The sequence below is a fragment of the Archocentrus centrarchus genome, chromosome 1, assembly GCF_007364275.1.
Source record: "Archocentrus centrarchus isolate MPI-CPG fArcCen1 chromosome 1, fArcCen1, whole genome shotgun sequence".
NCBI lineage: Eukaryota > Metazoa > Chordata > Actinopteri > Cichliformes > Cichlidae > Archocentrus > Archocentrus centrarchus.
In genome coordinates, this window is record NC_044346.1 from 24,890,930 (window position 1) to 24,911,666 (window position 20,737).

At 39.2% G+C, this 20,737-nt stretch overlaps 1 protein-coding gene across 4 annotated transcripts in view; it reads right to left on the minus strand.

The window, feature by feature from the left end:
• The window catches only part of septin9b (septin 9b), a 71,776-nt gene that overhangs the window by 10,739 nt on the left and 40,300 nt on the right, over positions 1 to 20,737 (minus strand). For 2 of the 4 annotated variants that reach the window (XM_030729039.1, XM_030729048.1), the window contains exons 3-6: positions 7,362 to 7,538; positions 3,440 to 3,568; positions 3,202 to 3,283; positions 2,232 to 2,369 (exon numbers count right to left, since the gene is read on the minus strand). In XM_030729039.1, coding sequence (XP_030584899.1) covers positions 2,232 to 2,369; positions 3,202 to 3,283; positions 3,440 to 3,568; positions 7,362 to 7,538 — 526 coding nt within the window. Of the gene's footprint in view, positions 1 to 2,231; positions 2,370 to 3,201; positions 3,284 to 3,439; positions 3,569 to 7,361; positions 7,539 to 8,057; positions 8,193 to 18,256; positions 18,350 to 20,737 lie in introns of those variants that run through there. The other 2 variants (XM_030729057.1, XM_030729065.1) reach the window with 2 other exon arrangements.

Sequence of the window (20,737 nt, forward strand, 5' to 3'; positions counted from 1 at the left end):
CCCCCAGAGAGAATAAGACCAGGTTTGTGTCTGATGTCAGTGGATAAATAAACTGTGGCAATATCTACAGTGTGCTTCATCATATGCATGACTGAGCATACATGCAGACTTTCAAATACCCACGTATACTCAATTATAAATTAAACATGTATTCATGCATGCACAAATGTATAATTGTATGTCTGCATGTATGAACAAATTCTTCTGGTTAAAAAAACATAGCAATCATGTTTAAATGAACTGAGAACAGTTAGCTCAATGGTCAAATGAAATGAGGAGAAAACAACCAACCACACTGGAAGCAGCTCTCCCCTCCCACCATTTCAGTAATGGATCAGAAACCAGTTCCGAGTTGATGAGAGCCAAAGTGGAGCCTTCTTTTTCTCAGGACGACATGTTAAATGAAGTAACAACAATACTACCCAGAGGGAAAATAGTGTGGCTGACTCTGCCATTATCGGAAATGGCTGCTGATGCCAAGACTGTGTCTTGCTTCACTGAACACTGCTCTTCGATCTGAAACCACAGTAGCAACTGAAATGCATATTTCCAATGATAGAGGCTTATAAGAGCTCATTCTGTCATCATTTTCCTTCCTGTCATTCTTGGTCACATGGCGCAAGCATCCAGAAGCTTTTGGCATCATGTCTGTGTAATTGGTAACAGGCTCCATTTAAAAACCTTCAACTGGCATTACTGTGTGAATTGAAAATGGGAAAATAAGCAACAAGAGCATAACAGAGTAAGAGTTTTGTGATTCTTTCAGGGACTCTGCTAAGTGCATTATTTATCAAAAGTTTAAAAAAAAAAAAAAAAAAGGCAAGCATCTGCTGTATGTTTGTGCGCGTCCTATTTTGAACATTGAAACGTATGTACCCGAGAAACTGTCAAACAGAAACTGTCTTTACCACGTGTCAGGCCCCAACGGTAGCCCCAGCAGATGTCTTTATTTTCTGCCTACAACTCTGGTTAGCTGTAAGGAAGACCACTTCCTGACAGATGTTTGGAACTTTGATTTAGAAAGAAGCATGAATTTTCACGTATTCACAAACGTTTTAGTAAAACAGGCATCTCTGCTTACGCACAGTATGTGACTGGCAGCAACACAATTATTATAAAGAAGACATTTGAGGACATAGGCACTAAGAAAAGCAATGCACAGTCACAACAGAACAGTGAAGAGGGTGGTTTTAGTATTGAACCAACTGAACTCTGCAGCTGTAAGCACAATTATACACAAACACATTCAGGGCATCCACATAAGCGTAGTCATGCAAGTTTAAGCATGCCCACTGCCCACTTGAGTCCACTCCCTGCACCCTGCTTTACATGTATAAGGGTACGCACAAACACACATTCTCTGAAGCAGCAGCTGTGGCGACATGAACAGATGATGAGGGGGTCTGTCAAACAGTGGGACGCACACATGTCATCTCTCACTCCTTGAAAGAACATTTAAGTGGACAACTGTTGAGTTACTGGTGCAAGGAAATATGTGAATGGGTTTATCACTTGGATCTGCGGTAAGAAGGTCAGCTAATGACTGTTTATAGCTGGTGCACATTAAGGCTGTAACTGATTTTATTTACATATGTACAGTATTATAAGTCTAAGATGGCTTTATCAGTCACAAACACTGAAAAGTAGTGTCCTCCCTGCTCTTTAGTTCAAATGAGGGGCACACCATTAGTTGTTAAATGAGAAAAATGCACTCTGTTGAGACACTGCGCATTGAGTGGCATGACCAGTTTTATTTCTGCACACCCCAGTGACTTTGGTCTGTTTGCATCATTTGCAGCATCTTTCTTCTGCTTTAGCCTCAAGCCTTGTCTTTTGGAAGCACACCGGCTCATTGAAATGTGCTTGTCTCTGACCACTGTCATATTGGATTCTATCATAAAAGATCTGCTAACTGCTATCACATCTTTCTATTCAGTCACAGACGATAAAGCCGAGAGTTGTTTGAGAGAGAGATGGATCACAATGAAAGCAATAGAGGGGAAACTGTAGAGTTCAGTTTCTTTGTGAAATGTGACCCTTCAAGTGACTCTTAAGTGTTTTTCAGGAGGGAATGAGTTCCACATGTGATCATTAGAGAGTGAGATGAAAACGACCAGAAAAAAGACGTGGTTAAAGAGCTATCGACAGACAATAGGTCAGAGGGGATTCCCAAAAGGGCCTCTGTAAAAAGTAGGTCGCTCAGTGTGTGTCATGTTAATACGGGCTCTTACCAGTGGCCAGTGGGAGGTATGAAGTATATGCAACAATGGACCCTGGAGTCTGGGATCCTTTTCTTTCTGTTGATGTTGATTTCTTCCTGCAGGTAGACTTCATACTGCTCATTGATGAACTTCATGATGGGTTGCCAGCTGAAAAAAAAATTAAAATTAAAAAAAAATTAAGGGATGAGAAACTATTAGCCCACCCTCGACACCTCTTGTAAACAGTTATTGAGCTACACTGAAATCCTTATGTTCAGTAAGATTAATTTATATGTTCCAAGGAAATTTGGAAAGACAAAACTATTAAGCTTTTTTTTTTTTGCTGTTGGCAATGTAGTAGTTTTGACATGCGGCAGACAGTCTTGAAACATATTTACTAATTAAACTACACTTTCTTAAAAAAAAAAAAAAAGGCAGAATCACAGACTGCTTTAAAAAACTGGGTTTGCATCACTGGCACTGCTCTCAAATGGTTTTCATCTACTTATCTGACAGATACTTCAGATTTCATATTAACAAATATATGTCCTCATCTGCATATATGGAGTCCCCCAAGGGCTCAATTCTTGGACCAATTCGGTTTTCTTTATATAGGTTAGGTTATAGGTTATATAGGTCAGCTACTTAATAGTTTCAAAGGAATCTCCTACCATTACTATGCAGATGATAGACAATTGTACTTTTCTGCTAAGCCCAACAACCTCAACAGCCTCTCATGCCTCAGTGAATGCTTCTTTGCCATTACTAGGTGGATGTATTCAAATTTCCTCCATCTCAATCCTGGTAAAACTGAGGTTCTTGTATTTGGCACTAACAGCTTCTCTAAGGAGGTCAGTTAGTATATCAGCCCCCTCGCCAGCAACATCAAATCAGCTAAGAATCTTATCATATCATCTTTGACCAAGAAATATTGCAAAACTCAAACCTTTACTGTCATTCAATCATCCAGTGCTTTTAGTACACACATGAATTTTCTCACCAGTTTTCATTGTTGATTTGATCCCCAAAGCCAGGAGTGTCAATAACTGTTAGCTTCATCCTCACTCCTTTCTCTTCAATATCTAGATATGGAAAAAATAATTAGTATACTAATAATTTACTTTTGAAAGCAAAATGTGTTTATTTATTTATTATGACAGATCCGCGGGAAAACCCATATTACATATTAATATGTGTAACATTAGGCTGTGGGCTACTAAATATTAACACTGGCATACCATGACTGATGGACTTGATCTCGACTGTCTTAGGGATCCTCTCCTCTAGGTTGGGCTGCACAGACTTACGGCTCACCTTGGATTTGAACAGTGTGTTCATCAGAGTGGACTTGCCCAGCCCGCTTTGCCCTGATCAGAAAAAACAGACAGACAGAAATGCAATAGTTGGTGAAAGTCAGAAAATATTCTTCTTGAAAATCTCTCTTTTTAAATCCCCAAATGGGGAAAACTACATCATATGCACATGACCTCACGCTCTTATGTATGGGTTGTATGGTGGGTGTGTAGTTGCATTGTGAGTGTCCTTATGGACCAAAATCAAAGCAGGACAACTGCAGTGTCAGACGAGCCTTTGGAAGCTAACAAGACCATTGTATTATACAGAACACACACAAATGCAGACATACACAAGGGGTTGAAATCCTCTTGTGCTGTGTCTACAGCATTGTATATTTCTGCTGAACGTGGCCTTTGTGACATATTGTAGCATAAATTTGAAATGGTGGGGGGAAGAGATGAGACAACTCAGGATCTGTTTAACCCTTTAACTTAAGAAGAACCAACTTAACTGAGTAGAGAGAGCACATACTTGTGACAATATTATGGAGTAATTTTCTTACTGAATTTAAAATGGTCCACTACTGTTGATACCATGAATAAAAGTGCTTTATCATTGCATATTTGAAATTTAAATAATAATGCATTTTCCTCTTGCAAAGTGCATAATTATCATAATAGTGGGTAAATTACAGTTGGTATTGCTTAATTAATACAAGAGTCATACTACGACGTCTAATAGTCTTAAACAGTGTGCACCTGTATTTACGTTCCAAAGACGTTCTGCTCTGTTTTAACTCACTTCCTAAAATCTTTTGGTCTCCAAATTAATTTAATGCAAAGTCATTCTGCTCATTTCCACTTCCACATTTTTACTCTTAACATTCTAGAGCAGATTTGCATAATTTAGGATTCACATATTTTGTAAAGCACTGACACAAATTTTTAAAAAAATTATTATATTATCTAAATAATCCTTGTTAAACTTGCAGTGGGCCTTTATGCAGCCCCTCAGTTCACCCACTGTCTGAAATAAGCTATTTTAGCTCCCTTTCCTTCAGGCCAACTTTATTCTGATTGGCTGCCCTTCTGAAATATAAGCTGTATGCTTGAGATGACCGTATTAAAGATATCCTCCCTTTTTGATATCAAACAGAGCCAAGACTCTGCATGGTATCTCTCTGAGGCTTTAGAGCTCTCTGAAGTCTGGGCTTTTGACTCAAACGAATTACTTACAAATAAACTGACCCCATTATTTAAAACTATCATGATATACATGATTGTCAGACTTTAAATATTTTTGAACATGTGGACAGAAGAAGCCAACAGGGCAAGTCTATGAGGTTAAAGGGAATTCCAGAAAAAAAAAAGGTGACTTGGATTTTACTGTGTTATTTAATACAGTGATGCTATTCATTGTTTGTTTAGTCCGTGGAAACAAATTTTCTGTGTGCTTGCGCTAAAAATCGACATGTTGGGTCTCTTTGAACAAAACTGATGCATAGTGGAAATCTTCATTTGATGCTAGAATCACTTTGAAATGTTAGGATTATGAAGTTTTTTTCTTAGACAAAATCATTTTTGAATGGGTAATTGCACACACAAATGTAGGCATACCAACTCTGTGCACCATGTCCCACATTTCCTATTCTCTTTGTGGACTCTATGTGCATCCAATGGGGCATATGGAGGGTTGCCAAGCTGTGAGGCCCTCTGTGCTGCCTCACAGTGGCCTTTTCCACCTCTCTTTCCCCTCACACACATATTTTCTCTTTAACACACACTTTACATGCAGTCTGCTCAGTTGTATGAATTTACCCACAAGCACATAGTTACATTTTCTCTCTCTTTTTTACTGACATACACACTTAGACACATTGGCTCTGATTAGTTGGCCGTGGGGAGAAATTAGGGTCAAACGCATTGTCTGAATGCCACAAGACCACAAGGGACAAGCCTGAGACCGCAGTTGTTCTAACCTTTCATATTTTCCATATTTCCTTGGCAAATTTGTTAGCCAGCAGGAACTTTATTCAAATGGGATAATATTTTATATTTTACCCAGCTAACATAAGCAACTAGCAATTTAACAAAATATAGGCAAACATACTCAATCAAATTCATAGAACAAATGCAGTTAGAATATGACTACACACTGTAGCCTTATGCAAGAGGTGAAGAAAATATTATAATTGTCACCAAAATGGTGTGCACTCTTCTGTCAAAATAATCAGAATTTGACAAGCCAAACCCAAAGGCAGGTCAGTATCAATCTTAGAGAAGTGGGATGCCAACCATGTGTTTTGGTGTGTGCCAACACATTGCACAGAGGAACTTGATATGTTGCTATAGTGAAAAAACTTTAAAGTACTTTGGCAATCAAACACATCATGCAAGTTTAAACTCGCCCCCCCCCCCCCCCCCCTTTTTTTTTTCTTCTAGTTAGTGTTATTTAACAGCAATAGAATATATCAGTTAATTTTCATTTATCCTTGATGTGTTGGGGCACTGCAAGTGAATACATGTCAATGTTGTGTAAAAATGTGCAGTTTGCCTGCAACAACACAAAAGGGAAAACTGGGATGCACATCTCACAGAGATTAAACTTCCTGCTCTTTTACTCAGGCACTTTGTGTGTTTACTCTCAAAATAAACCTTCAGTGAGTCATGCTCTGTCATCGTCTCAATATAAATCTGACACTTTCACTTCAATCCTTGGCATCTATAAATCAATGTGATAAACAGTATCTAAGCAACAGTCCCTGTTTTTCCACGCTACGAGCTGTTTCCTAGAAGCTGCACTGACATGCCATCTTGCGCTGTGTACTAAACACAGCCCTGAAGGGCCTGAAATCAAATTCCTACAGTTACTTCCAACAGACCGATACCAACAAAAATAAAACATAACTATTATGTTTTATAATAACATTTCCATCTTCGTACGACAAAATGACAAAATGTTTCTATTGACTGTATACATGCATGTACACAGGTGCAAACATGGACGGATGTACCTCCTAATTGGAGGTGTGCAACTGCTCTCTAAGGATGCATGTGAACTCCCACAGGAGTGCGGTCTTCAGCTTCTTAGAGTAATCACGTCATGCCACTTTCTCAGCCTGAAAGCCTAAGTTTATCCTCTCAAGCGAGAGTGTTTGTGTGATACAGCATGGACGCTCAAAAAAAAGAGCTTGCTGAGGAAGTGGCCACGCTAGCTTACTGTAGCTTACAGAATTTTGTTTGCTTTTTATAGCAGTATCAAAGACAAGCTTATAGGAGGCCTCATAATAGATGTAAAAACTGTTTTTTTCCAAATCAAAAACATGCAAGCTAAGCATGTCCTTTCTTGAGTGATGATAAAAATCCAGTTCTGCTGACTCATGTGTTACTTGAAGCACAGCACCTCTTTACTTGCTTTGTTCTGCATTTTGTGTTGTTGCTGCACAAACTGACATTTTTTAAATGATTCCCATGTGATTTTCTTTTCTTTTCTTTTTTTTTTGCTGAAATCAGGACTGGGACAATAACTGTTGCAAACACACCACATTTGGGAGCAATTACAGCTTCGGGCCCGCTTGGACACATCTGTGCTAGTTTAAACTAGTTATACAGTTTTATTCAAATCTAACATGAAGGCATAATAAATGTTTAAGTGTGAGGTCAGCCTGAATGGGAGGAAAACTTTCCGAATTAGGGCTTTTACATTGTTTCACAGATTTGTATGATAACGACCACCTTTACTCACTATAATTATCTTTTTATATGCCATAATTTTGCATCCCCCACCTCTACATTTAATTTGACAAGACCGGGTTAGATTTGACAACATAAGTTTTTATTTAGCAATGTTGTGTGTCTTACTCACCCACAACCATGACATTGAACTCAAAGCCTTGTTTCATGGCCTTCCTCCTCATTTGCTCCAGGATGTTATCGATACCCACATAGCTGGTGTCGCTGCTCTGGGTCTTCTCCCCCTTAGCTTGAGGTTGGGGCTTGGTGGATTCAGACATGTTGCTATGGCTCAGATTGACCTCTGACCCTAAGGGACACAAAGGGGGTGGGGGGGTTGAGGATATTTGGTTGATGTTTATGCTCCAAGCATAATATTTAAGCACTTTTGTCTACAAAGTAAATAATTAAATTGAGCATATTTGTGAACAGGCAACATAAATTCTACTAAAATCTTGTTAAAAAGTTAGGAGTGCAGCTCATACACGATACTGATCTGAGAAGCTCACTTCCTGTGTGAAACAGGATATCAGACTCAAACTTCACATTTATGAGTACCAACCCCCTTTTACAAGTTATGCTGTAACCGTGACATTATAGGAGAACAAGAATACAACTGCTTCATAATCTTGTATAAACCTTCCAGCAACCACCTCATGTCAGCTGCCCAGCATGCAAGAGGTGTCGAATTTTTCAGAAAGTAATAATGTAGAAGTTGCAACCACAGTAAAACAATGCAGATGTGTTTCGTTATAAAGATAAACTAATAAGAAAGACAAAAGAAATGGACCTTGTTGGAAGAAGCGGCTGAATACAAATCACAGCTTACCTCACTTTAAGGCGGATCAACTGACAGTGAAGGCTGTGTGCCAAGGCACCACTGCAACAGGCAAAATAAATACCAACTCAACCCTGCCAAACGTACTAGTGTGTGCTTGCAGCAGCTTCAAGACTCACTCATCCTACTGTAGGAGGAGACATCATTTCCTGTACTGTGGCAGCTGTCTATGTGTGTGTCTGCAGTCAGACACTACAAACCACAGACATATACCTGAATCTGAGACAGCCATCCTGACTATATCATTATACCAGACATGATAAAACACCAGCCTGTCCATACAATGATTTTCCAGCATTATGACTTTTGAAAATATGAATACAAAAGAAGCAGTCATGGCAACTTTCTGATATTGAGTCTCTACTCTGAGTTTTGTCTTCATGGCTATAGGTAAGATGGAAACAATTTTTTGATTTATGATTTGATTATTTTTTTTTTGTGACGTTTGCTATGTGCAGCAAAACTATCTTTGATAATGTTATTAAGAGTATCAGTTTCCCTTTTTCCCCCCTCCTTTCTTCTCCATTTAGCTCATGCATGCTTCCCTTAGGCAAGATTAGAAAACAATGCATATATTTCCACTGTTAGAATGGAACCCAGGTATATTTATGTCTATAACACAAATAACACAAAAACTGGGTAAACTAAAGGCATATTTAAAAGACATGAAGGTAAATAATGGCAGGCAGTGCTATCAGACTACCTTGAAAACTTTCCTTTTTGATAAAGTTTATAGTTAAGGTTGGATCAGGTTACTCTGAACTATCACCACCTCAGTTATGCTGCTATAGGCTGCTGGGGAACTTCCCACTTCCTTTTGTCAGCTCCCCATGCATTTGTATGCAAATATTGCATGCCACTAGTGACATAGTTTGTGCTGTGTCTTGTTTGTTCATGGTCTCTCTATGCTCTCCTTTTTCCTAGTTTCTTCCCCTCACCAACCAACCAGTGTAACAAATGGCTGCCCCTCCCCGACCAGGTTCTGCCAGAGGTTTCTTCCTGTTAAAGTTGAGTTCTTCCTCCCCACATCACCAAGTTCTTGCTCACAGGGAATCATTTGATCGCTGGTTATCTCTTTACCTTCTTTAATTTATAATATAAAAGCACCTCAAGAAGATGGCTTAAGTGAGCTTGAGTTATCTACATAAACTTGAAACGTATATCCGCTAACATAATGTTATACAATTTCACCCTTCTACACACTTGCACAAAACTGAGTACCTCTGAACTCAATGACCATTTCTTCTCCAAGCAAGACAAAGAGCCACAATTTTGGACCATAAGTAAGGGTACTGCACCTTCAGTAGTCTCTGTGGTATCCATCAGCCCTCTGACTTTCAGTGCTCTGACAGTCTAATGGTTAGAGAATGGACTGTCCATGTGGCTTGGCTAAAATTCTATAAATCCATCATCAGTCAATAACTGATAACTAAACGAGGCATTTCTCTTGAGAAATCATTTGTGCAAGTCAAAATGCTATTTCCCTTTCAATTTCAGAAAGAAATCCACTACAACAATTCAGGAGTTCATCCATGCTGTAATGCAAACCTTCTGTCAATACTGCATCACAGTCCAATCATTTGGAGCAGTACAGCTGTCCTCGAGAAACCCAGCCGACACATAACTGCCGTGTCTTGGACGGGATACAATAAGGTATTTGGATTATTAGCCTGTGTTTGAAAAGCTGCATAAATTTTCATTTGGCTAACCATGCACTATTACATCAAGTCTAAATGCATCAGTGGCTTCTTGAATGACAGAATGCAGATTCACTCTAATGATGATATCCAGGTCCTTGGCCAAACTGCCTTCTGGCCACCCCGATCATGCCAGCCCTAGGCCACCTACTAGATTATACGTCTGCTCTCTAATAAGAGAGAACCACCCTCTAGTCGAGGCAAACATGCAAAACTGAAAGAACAGGCAAGTGTGAGAAGAGTTGGGGAAAAAAGGAGAACAAGTATTAATACCAGGAGAGAGCCCGAAAGCTGTCAGGCAGACTGAAACCTGCTGCTTTCAAAGTCACTTCTCCTTTCCCAAGGAAAACAAAGAACTTTCATTTGTCCAAGGAGAACCAAGGACTTTCATTTTTAATCTCTGTGCTATGAATTAGCTCAGAGATTAAAAATGAAAGTTCTTGATATTAATGCTATTAATCTATGAGCTACGGATTAGCTGAGCGTTAGCAGCCATCTGCTTCACTTAGTAATTATTTATGGTCCTCATGTACATAAGAGACAATTCTGCCAAAAGCATTTCTTCATCAGACCTTCATTAAAGTGTTCATTAAAGTTCCACAAGAAAAGCTTCAATAACTCTTGCTGTAGCAAACCGCATTTATTGTCAAACCTCATTCATAAATGAACAGAAACTAAGCTTCTGATGCAGATCATGACTTGGCTGCCTCAGCTGTTGAATCCAGACCGCTTTTACATGAGAAAGACTCAATGGATCCATCACAGCAGAACAACATATCAGATAGTGAGACATAAGTAATGTACTGGAAAGTGCAGAGAACTACACGGGTGCATCAATGAACCTAAACTGAACACCTATTGAGAAAGCACATTCAATTATTTCACTTGCCTCAAATCTTCATCCATAAATACAAACTCTCAGAATGAAAACAACTTTATTAATATGTTAAAAAAAAAAATTTACAGGAGATTACTTCCGATAAAAAACACTGAGCAGAGGATATTTTGCCTCAATATGTGAAAAAACAGCACTTCAGGATGAGCTGATTTCAGAGCTTTGTTTAATGAATGGAGAGGAGTTCAAGCCTTTTCTTTGCATGACTTGACTGATCCCATCAAAGAGATTACTTCAATCTCCAGTTAGTCATTTTCAAATGAGAGCACTTATGGGAAGCTGACATTCATTTGTACATTTCTCAAGATGCCATCTTGCTGTTTTGTTCATGATCTTAAGAAGTCAAAGTTTTCTTCAAATATGTTTCGTGTTATCTTAATCGTAAAATGCGTGTTTGTTTGATAGGAGTTGCATGCTACACAATAATTGTTCTATTAAAATGAGTTTCACTTGTGAGTTTCTGAAAGATCTTTGGTTTCCTGTTTGTTACCAAGGGCCTCACAGCAGACAAACCACAGCATTTACATCCGCACTAAAACGGTTTTTCTAGCTTAAAGGCATACTCCACGAAATTGTACTCATGAGGATCAGTTAATTCTCCACAAGAAGTACTATTTAGCACTTGTACGGTCTCCATTTCTCTGAAGAGAACTTTGTCAAGTCCCAGGGTTGTCATGTCATCGGGGCTATTTTAGCCTTACAGACAAAGTTTTGTAGGTGCAAACAGTGCAAAGATATGTAGGCCTTACCTTTTCCTGTTCTGACTTTTATTTATTTATTTTTTAAATCTCTCTCTCAACTTTATGGAAATGTACTGTTGAACAAATCGACTGTTTGTTTCATCAACTATTATTTCTTAATTAACTTTACCAGGATTACTTTTAACCCCTATTTCATATAAATGGACTGCCATTTATATTGTGCTTTTCTGGTCTGAAACCACCAGTCACATTTAACCATATATTCATACAGTGCTTTATTCTATACACTAAGCACTTCATCTAACTTATATCCACAGCCGAGTTAGACTCACCAATTAACCTGACGAAACATAACTTTGGGCTGGGGGACGTAATTGGAGTGCACGGAGGAAGATAATGCAGATATAGGGAGAACATGCAAACTCCACACAGATTTACATTACAGGCCAACCAGGAGATTCGAACCAGGAACCTTAAATAATAAGGCTTTGTTGTAATCATAAACAGCACGATGAAAGTGTTTCTGTCTTAAATTGATTTCAAACAAGAACTACTTCAAGAGAAAAAAGTTGGGCTATTTTGAGCAGTTTCCTTTTGTCACAGCTACAGACGGTTCGCCTTAGGCAGGTGGTTTAGGTGAAGGTGCGTTATCAAGGACACATCCCCTCACCCACTGGTAATATATTTGAAAGTTATCTGTCCTGTTCTCAATTGAGCATTACTCAGACTTTGTACTACGTAGCAGGAATTATTGCTGTTTATTCTCAACACTTGCAGTTTTTTGAAGACCAGAAACACAAAACCACTTTCAGGGAGTTCTCTTGTAATAGAAAAATAGATACATTTAAGATTTCAAAACATATATAACATGTAAACATTTAGCTGGCGGATAAATAAGCACCATCCTGGAACACCAAACCCACTTTGCCTTTTCCTTAAACTGCACTGTAATACAACCCTTCTGGAAAACTAACACATAGTATTACTCTTCACTCAGATATAATATTCTGCTTGGCTGTAACAGAGAATCCCCTTCCCATTCCACATTCACACATAACTCAACACTCCCTCTCAAGCCGTTCATTAAAATCCCATCAGGCATATCATATCCAACTCTACATTTAATATTCACCAAGTGAAACTTGAACAGGCCTTTTCAAGAAACAAAGCCTTTATTGTCTTCTTGAGAAGCCTCCTCAAACCAAAGAAATTCAGTTTCCATCGATCCACGGACGCCACATCACCACTTTTCAGCCCTGCTTTAAATTACATGAAAGTTTTTCTGTGTTATTGTTCGACTGCAGCCAAGCGCCTGACAATGCTGTAGAGGGAAAAGGAAACTGGAGGTGAAGGAGAGATAGAAGACATGAACAAAATGAATCAACTCATAGAAAACATGTAATTAGCACAAATGAGCCAAACTGTTTAAACGGTGTGGTCGATGACTGACAATACACATGAGCAAACTGTGTATTTTGAGGATTTTATAGTTATTTTTCCTTCCTAAAGATTTATTTTGGGTTTTTTTTTTTTAGCCTTTATTTTTGAGAGGACAGTAGAGTAGATGGGAAAATAGAGTGTGGGGGAAATGACATGCAGTAAATTGACCGGCGTGGCCTTGGAAAATGTTGCTAGCGTCATGCAGGACACAGATACAAAGAAAAGAAACTCATAAACTTTTTGCTGGTATTCTCTGAAAACGTGTGGTGTCTCTCGAAGAAAATGATCTGTGGGAAATCCTGTTGATTAGCTCTCATACTTAAAATCACTGATAAGGCAGTTTTCATTCAATTAATATTAATAATGTGATTTGGGTAAATGTGCATTGGAGTTTGAAGGAAAAAAAAAAGTTACTTGTTTTCCTTCTTGTGTTCAAAAGCGGTCCAGTTCACCGAGAGGGGAGGTGAACCCTGGGGAATAGGAATATTGGGTCTGCTGTTGCACTCACACACCATTACTGACAGCTTTTTAACACCATCTGCTTTCTGAATACTTGGTTATGTTTTCAAAAGTCATGGTTCCCATGAGTCAAATCCCCTAATCCTTTCCTTTCCTGTATGTGTATGTTTGTGTTTTTCTGCTGCTGTCCTCTCTTCTTAAACCAGAGATGACATTTCCACCAGTCCTTTGGTGTCTCACTCTTGAGAGGAAGAGATCGTTAAGTTTTATGCCGGCTGCTGTCTGGAGTTCAACAGATAGTCCAGAAAGAAGAGGATAGCACAAAAGTATACAGAGTCACATCAGTGTTGCAATGAAACAGGATTAACATAAGCACAATTTAGTGCATTCTTTAATAATTTGATGAATTGGGTTTCATGACAAATGTCAGGTATAAGGAATAAATAAAGAATAGATTCTCATCTTCGGACACAACTGCATTAAGACTCAATGCCACTCATGTCAGTTACAGAAGTTGTTTTTTTTTTTTAATGATTAAAATGTATTTACTTTGCCCAGGCAGCAGACTTCAAAGAAGTATAACAAGAATGACTACTTGGCCATTGGGTCTCTAGCTGTCCGTGCCTGCAACGGAGTATAACCTCATCTTAACCCGGGCAAAGACACAGTAACACCATTTTTTAAAACAAACATACAACGCCTCATGTACACTTCTAATATCTGACTATATTAGCAATCAACTACTGCTACAAGGCTGTATACAACATTAGAGGAGCTGTTGCTACTACTACTTCAAAGTAATAGACCACAAGACTTCGAATCACAAGTGTTAACGTATTCTTGTCAAGGTCTACAACCGTAATGATAACAACACAGGCCAAACACAAGTCTGAAGTTTAAACGGACAAAAGGTATAAAGTTGACTAGTCTAAATAACATGACCACTATTGTGGGAATGCTTGACTGCACTAGCTCATATTTCCTTTTTCCTTTGAGGTCTCCTTCCCAGAGGTGTTAGAATATTATCTTATCCATAATGTAACCCTCCATCCACAAGTCTTAAATCTTTACGAAAGCATTTGACAGCTTTTGCCTGGTGAAGCTGACTTGTGTGTCAAGCGTACTATGCTTGTAGCAGCACAGGCCCCTAGCTTAATCCTGCTCTGTGTTCTGGTTGATGCAGATAACATGATGGCATGTTTACAGAAGGTAGAGACAGAGTGAGGTTGACAGCACAAAGTTGGAAGGGTAATGGAGGCTCTCAGTGGGCTGTCATGTATATCCTTGACAGAGGAAATCCCTCAAACCTAATCCCCCATCTGTAAGTTAAAACCACAGGAACACAATGATTAAAGGGGACCCATTATCCTTATTTCCAACTCCATATTTGTATTCTTGAACTTTAGCTTTGCTTAGTTCAAAATCTTTTTTTTAATCTATTGGGCCTATGTGCAGTCCCTCAGTTCATACTCTGCCTGAAACAAGCTCGTTTAGCTCCTCTCCCTTTTGCTTTCTTCTTTCTTCATTGGCTGCCCCTCATAAACTTAAGGTTTCAACAGAAAGCGGACGAGGCTGCTGTATTATGTCTCAGCGGCATAATAATGATCCGACAGTAGAAAACTACTGGGCTCTCATGCTCATTTTTAAAGCTCACAAAAGATTTTAAAAAGGGAATACCGGGAAAATGTGGGAAAACCTAATAGAGCCACTTTAAAAGGTTCTCATTGTCGTGTGAAATTGTGAGGTTTGCTGAGGTCATTGAAGAACACAGCTGACAGAAAATAGAAATCAGAACTTAAGAAAAGATCTGGAAAATGCTACTGGCTCACTTCATCTTTCAGTCTTTTAACTTATGATGGTCCATTGAGAACACAACTCCTGTCCTGATGTAGAGCAAAGCAGATGGTGCTGCTCTGTTTTAAAATACAGCTTGTCACTCGTAAACGTCTGGTAAGGACCTGTACCGAAATACCTCAAAAAGACTGAAAGAATGGATGACAAGAAAGAGCTGTAAATGGAGGGCCCTTCAGGTAAAGGGTGAGTAAAGAAAAAAAAAGAAATATGAGCTAAATGTTACAATAACACTGACAAGCTGAAAAACACAATGTGGTTTAAATCAATAGCTGCAAGCAGAGACAGACCAAATGAGAAGACAAAGCCCAGCGCAGCAGGGTAGACACCATGGTGCTAAGTACCACTGCGAGAGCCCACTGTTCTGGGCAGTACTCAGTTCTGCAGACTGAGAGACCACAGCCGTAACTCGAAAGCCCAGACATTTCTGAGAAACATGGAAGGGGAACTAGGAGGGTCCCACCACAGAGCCATCAGCAGCTGCAATAGGGGAACTGCTACAAGGCAAAAGGACAAACAAAGACCATAGAGTAATAAATCCAACAACCACTAAGCATAAAGTGGGAAAAGGGCTGGCTTGTTTGCATTTATCAATGTGCAGCACTTAAAAAGAGGAAATGAGAAGCAGCATGCTGTGCAGAAATGGCTTCTGCACTTAAAGACATTTTTTTTTTCTCTGAGTTGCACCCTTTTTTTGTTCAGAAAAGCATCCAGCTAATCAGGTCTCTATTAGTTGGCTATTTTCACTGCAATTGTACTGGGAAGTTACAAAAGATCGAGACCTCAGAGTGAGTAAAACAGCTTAGAGGGGTTTTGTAAAAGCTAAAATTTGATTCTAATTTAAAGAACCATGAGGTGTCAGTCTACAAGCCAAAGACCAAATTTTATAAATTTCCAATTACCGTTCGAGAATCGAAAATTAAGACACTCAGATGTCCCAAAATAGCTTAATGTTATAGACTGAAACAGTTTTGTAAGACTGACCACCACAAACTGGCATATTCCACCCTCTCACCTCCACCCAGTCAGTGCTGGCAGGCCTACAAGCTGTCACCTCTGACAGGACATGACATGTCTGACTTCCTCCCAGCAATGACATATGTATAGAACAGAAAGTGTCAGCTGTGGGTAGATAAACAAGACATATTAAGCTGTCTTGTTTATCTATCCACAGTCGTGTATTTCTGACGTGCATTTTACAAAAAGTTGTATCTTACTACCAACTGACAAAGACAAAAATAAATAAAACTACACGCTGGGGAAATAAAAAGGCAAGTGAGCCTTTTACACGTGGGCAAAATGAACTAAAGGACAGCAAACACATGCACACTAATGTGTGAAAAATATATTTTCAGCCTGTTTCCTAACAGTAAAATGTGTTCACACTACTCCTCCTCTCAGCGCTTCTTCTTTGGTCAAGAATACCAAAAGTGTGCTGAATGTCAAAAATGACACCAGCAACAGCTTAAGTATCCACATGGGTGGATTTATACCTTTGAAGGATCAGGTTTGAAGTCATTACATGCCTGCAAAACACCACACGAGTCGCTGAAAATGATACATCTGCCAAAGCTCATGATAATGCAAGACTTAATTACAGAAGGGGAAGTAACCCTCTGCATTTATTTTGTGCTGCTGGCCCCAAACAATCCTAATGAAGTGTTTATCTCTTGTGACTGAATTACTTATTAGCAGCAAGCTAATCTGATTAGTAGCATGTAAATAATGCATGAGTGACTTGAACCAAAGGATTTTGTAATGATGCTTTATGTAAATCAAATGTAAGGCATTAGGAGTGAGTAATATCAAATGTATTGTGTGTTAAGCCGCAGCACTGACAGCAACCCGGCTGCTGTGGGAAAACACATTTAAATTAATTTCCTAATTCAATAATGCTCTGTTGGTATTGTGGCGCTACAGTGACTTCAGGGTAGCAGACAAATGCATTTTATTCATGCAGACTCAATATGCAAGGATGAATGCATCGCTATACTTATCAGACATTAAGATGAAATGCAGCTGGTTCGTGTTGGTTAACAAAAACATCTCCAATAATACATGACAAGACAACAAATGGAGCAGAAAGATCCATCTGTAGTCTTTTTTTTGTGTGCTATTTTAGCTAAGAGTTGACCAGGATTTTAGTGCACTGCATCCAACAAAGCAACTATTCAACCACTGTACTGAAAAATGGGTGAGAGAAGCTCATGTAAGGCACTGAAAATATGACATATAGTGTATATTTCAACAGTTATCCTGCTCTAAAGGGCAAAAAAGCTAAGTGACTAATCACATCCTTGCACAATTTTCTTCCCACTTGAAGCAACTGTCAAGAGTTAGAGGAAGAGCTAAGCCCTTTCCTGAGAAAGTCTCAAGGCAAATCTCAAACTCCCAATATGACCTGTTTGACTTTTCACCTTTAGCTGAACTTGGCAACAAAATCTCTAAAGACAAGACACAAGGGATTGACAAAATTAAATCACATCACAACAGCTTAGGTCTATCGGTGCTTGGCTAATCCACTGCACTGGATCAAACTGAGCCTTGAAACTGTGATGTGAGGAGAGCTGAGGCTAAAGAAGAAATCCTTACTACAGAGAACCCTGGAGACATGCAACTTAAAGAGGAATTCAGGCTATCCTGATTGGCCAACACTCTGCCTCTTTATGCAAGATTGACTACCCATGCATGCTTCAGAGTTGAGGACACAATGGGAGGCAAAGGAAGAAAGAAAGGGAGAGGGTAGGAGGAGGGGGAAAGTAAGGAGGGGGAAGAGTAGTAGTGCTGACCCCCCAAACTCTTCCCGATGGCTGAACAATGGGAAAGGAGAAGAAGAAGGGGAGAAAAAATGAGAAAACTTAAGGTAAGGTATTCATGCTAAATTTGGCTATATATACAGATCTGCAAAAAAATAAACCGTTCAATCAGCTTTTAGCTTCAAAACTTCAGTTTCTGCACAGCACACATGAGGCACCTGGCAAACTATCTCTGACACCAAACAGCCCCAGAAGACAAATTTATTCCCCCCTTTTGTTTCTCGCTACCTCCCTCTTGCAGCCTGCGCCTTTAGTCCTTTCTCTAAAACCATTCCCAACTGTTACAGCAAGACAGAAAAGTACACGGTAAACATAAAAATCCACAACTCACCCAACCCTTTCCTCTCCTTCTCCTCTCTTTCTTCCTCTCTCACTCTCTTCCTCTCAATCACAGCTTCAGCTGGTGAGGCCAGGCTGCCGCCTCTCCGTTGGCCACGCCCACGCATGGCCACGTGACTGCCATCCCAAGTGGCTACGAAGGCATTTGGCAGTCACACCCCTCATTCAAAGAAAGTGAATGAAGAATATTGCGGATATAGCAAGCTATGTCGAGCCAAACTTACTAGAGATAAAGTTGTGTGTATTTATGAGAAAGGGGAAATTTAAAGAAGTACAATGGGTGTGTGTGTGTGTTGCCTGTGTGTTTGCACAAAAAGAGGCAATACCTACTTCCCTGTCCTTGTGTGTGCCCATATGCTCTCTTCCCCCCCTACTGCTTTGTTTCACAGGAAGGAGGGTAACAGATTATCTGTGTGTGCGCACTGAAAACATTTGGTCATCTCTTTCCTTCAGTCCTCAACGGATTGCTCCTCTTTCTGTCTGAGAAATAATAGGCAGCACACACACACACACATATGCACATGCACAAACATGTGTCATCCTCCCTCAAGCTGTAGCTGACTCATGACCAAAACCATGACTAATTCAGAACATTTCTAAGTTTATAAAAATAAAACGTATTTAATGGAATATTTTGTGAAAACGCTATAAGAGGGTCTATTTGTTTTCTATACCAGTCCCTTTACAGCCTAGCACACTGTAAAAGCTGGAAACAGCCTTCTGGAGGGTTATGTGTTGGCCAGGTATAGTGGCTTCCTGGAGTCAAAGTTTATTGACATAGAGACTCAAGGGATGGTTACCTTTGGTCATTTCCTTCTGTTTTCAGTTGTTATGCTTAGCCAGCTGGGGTTTAGCTTTGCCTTAATGGGTTTTAGCTGCACATTTAAGAGACAGACGTAAGAGAAGTCTTGTCAGCTAAACTGCAACCCCCCAAAACCCAATATGCTTATTTCCAATGATGCCAAACTACTGTTATTTCCAATAGAAAATGTGTGTTCTGGATGTTGCCCCTGTTAGACATGCTGTTTTTATTTTTGCTGTGGTAACGCAGCACCGCTCAGTTTTTGAAATCGTCATGTAAGAACTAGACTGTACTTGTGTGAAGCTGCACCGAAGTAAGTATTGGCTGCAAAACAGAAGAATGTATTTCCAAATCCCACATGTTCCTTGAAAATCTGTAGGCCCAGCGATCCTGCTTCCTGTGTCCCTGCTCTCCCACAACATAGAGATTCACATTTATCAAATCCATCCCTCTGACTGAGAAATACTACCAGTGCAGTCAACGTGTGAGGAGCTGTTTTTTAAGAATAGATTTAATGATTAAAGAAAAAGAAGGATTTCAGTTATAAAGTGGATTTTCAGTTAACTTACTGGAAGAGGAGTGTGATTAATTTGTTCCTTTGTTGACTTGGCTCAAATTTTTTTTTTTTTTTCTTTCCATCAGCATGCAGGCTGAAGGTCTGACAGAGGTTTTCATAACATTCAGCAGAAATGCTTCCTTCCTGTCAAAAATGGAGCTGAATCTGACTCTTGGCAGCGGTTTCGTTGTGAGTATGAAACCAGAGGAAACATGCAGTATGGTGTCTGTGTAGGTATCAGGTAACATATTCATTGTTCTTATCAGTTTGAATATACAAGCTACAAGTTTTTAAATGTCAAACAAAATCAAACAGTGGACCTAACTTAACACTGAGTAATTGCCCCCAAAGTTTACATTAATGTTACACACTTTGGTCTGTGGTAAAATATTAGTTTTAATCCCAGATGAAAAAAATGATCTGAGGTCTGTCAGAACATAACTTGCAACAAAATAAATAAATATAAATTTAAACAAATACATATAAATTTATAAATAAAAATATTTATAAATAAAAATAAATGTTTTCACTGTCATGCCTGCAGAATATCCTTTTTGGGTAATACACTTTTGACAAATTCCTGTTTTATCAAAGAAAATATTTTCCCTCCAGTTGTCACTAGACAATAAACAATGTTGTCAGTATGGACCTTCTGACACACCAGTGTCTGAGTTCCCATTTCCTCTTGGGGGGAAGCAAAGATCAAAGCAGAGGTCCAGTGTTTTATTAGTCTTGCAAAGAGCCTAAAAGGCAGATTTGAGCAAAAGCAGGGGGGTTGCAACATATGTGTTTGTGTATAATAGATTTAAATATTGACATATGAATGTATATTTACAGTCTAGTATGCATCCCATCTTCAAATGCCACCACTCATATCACAACAATAATTAACTGATTCAGAAAACCAAAAGAACTCATGAAAATGATCCTCCCTATTTTAATTACACAATTCAATCAGGGACCTGATCCAAGTGTTCACTGCTTCACTGTAAAACTCTAATTAAGGGGAAATGGTTGTGTTTCTTCTTTTACTTTAAAAGACCATGACCATTTCAGCTCAAATACATCAAGCCATCGTCTGAAGACTGAACTGAATACGAATATGTAGCGATGAC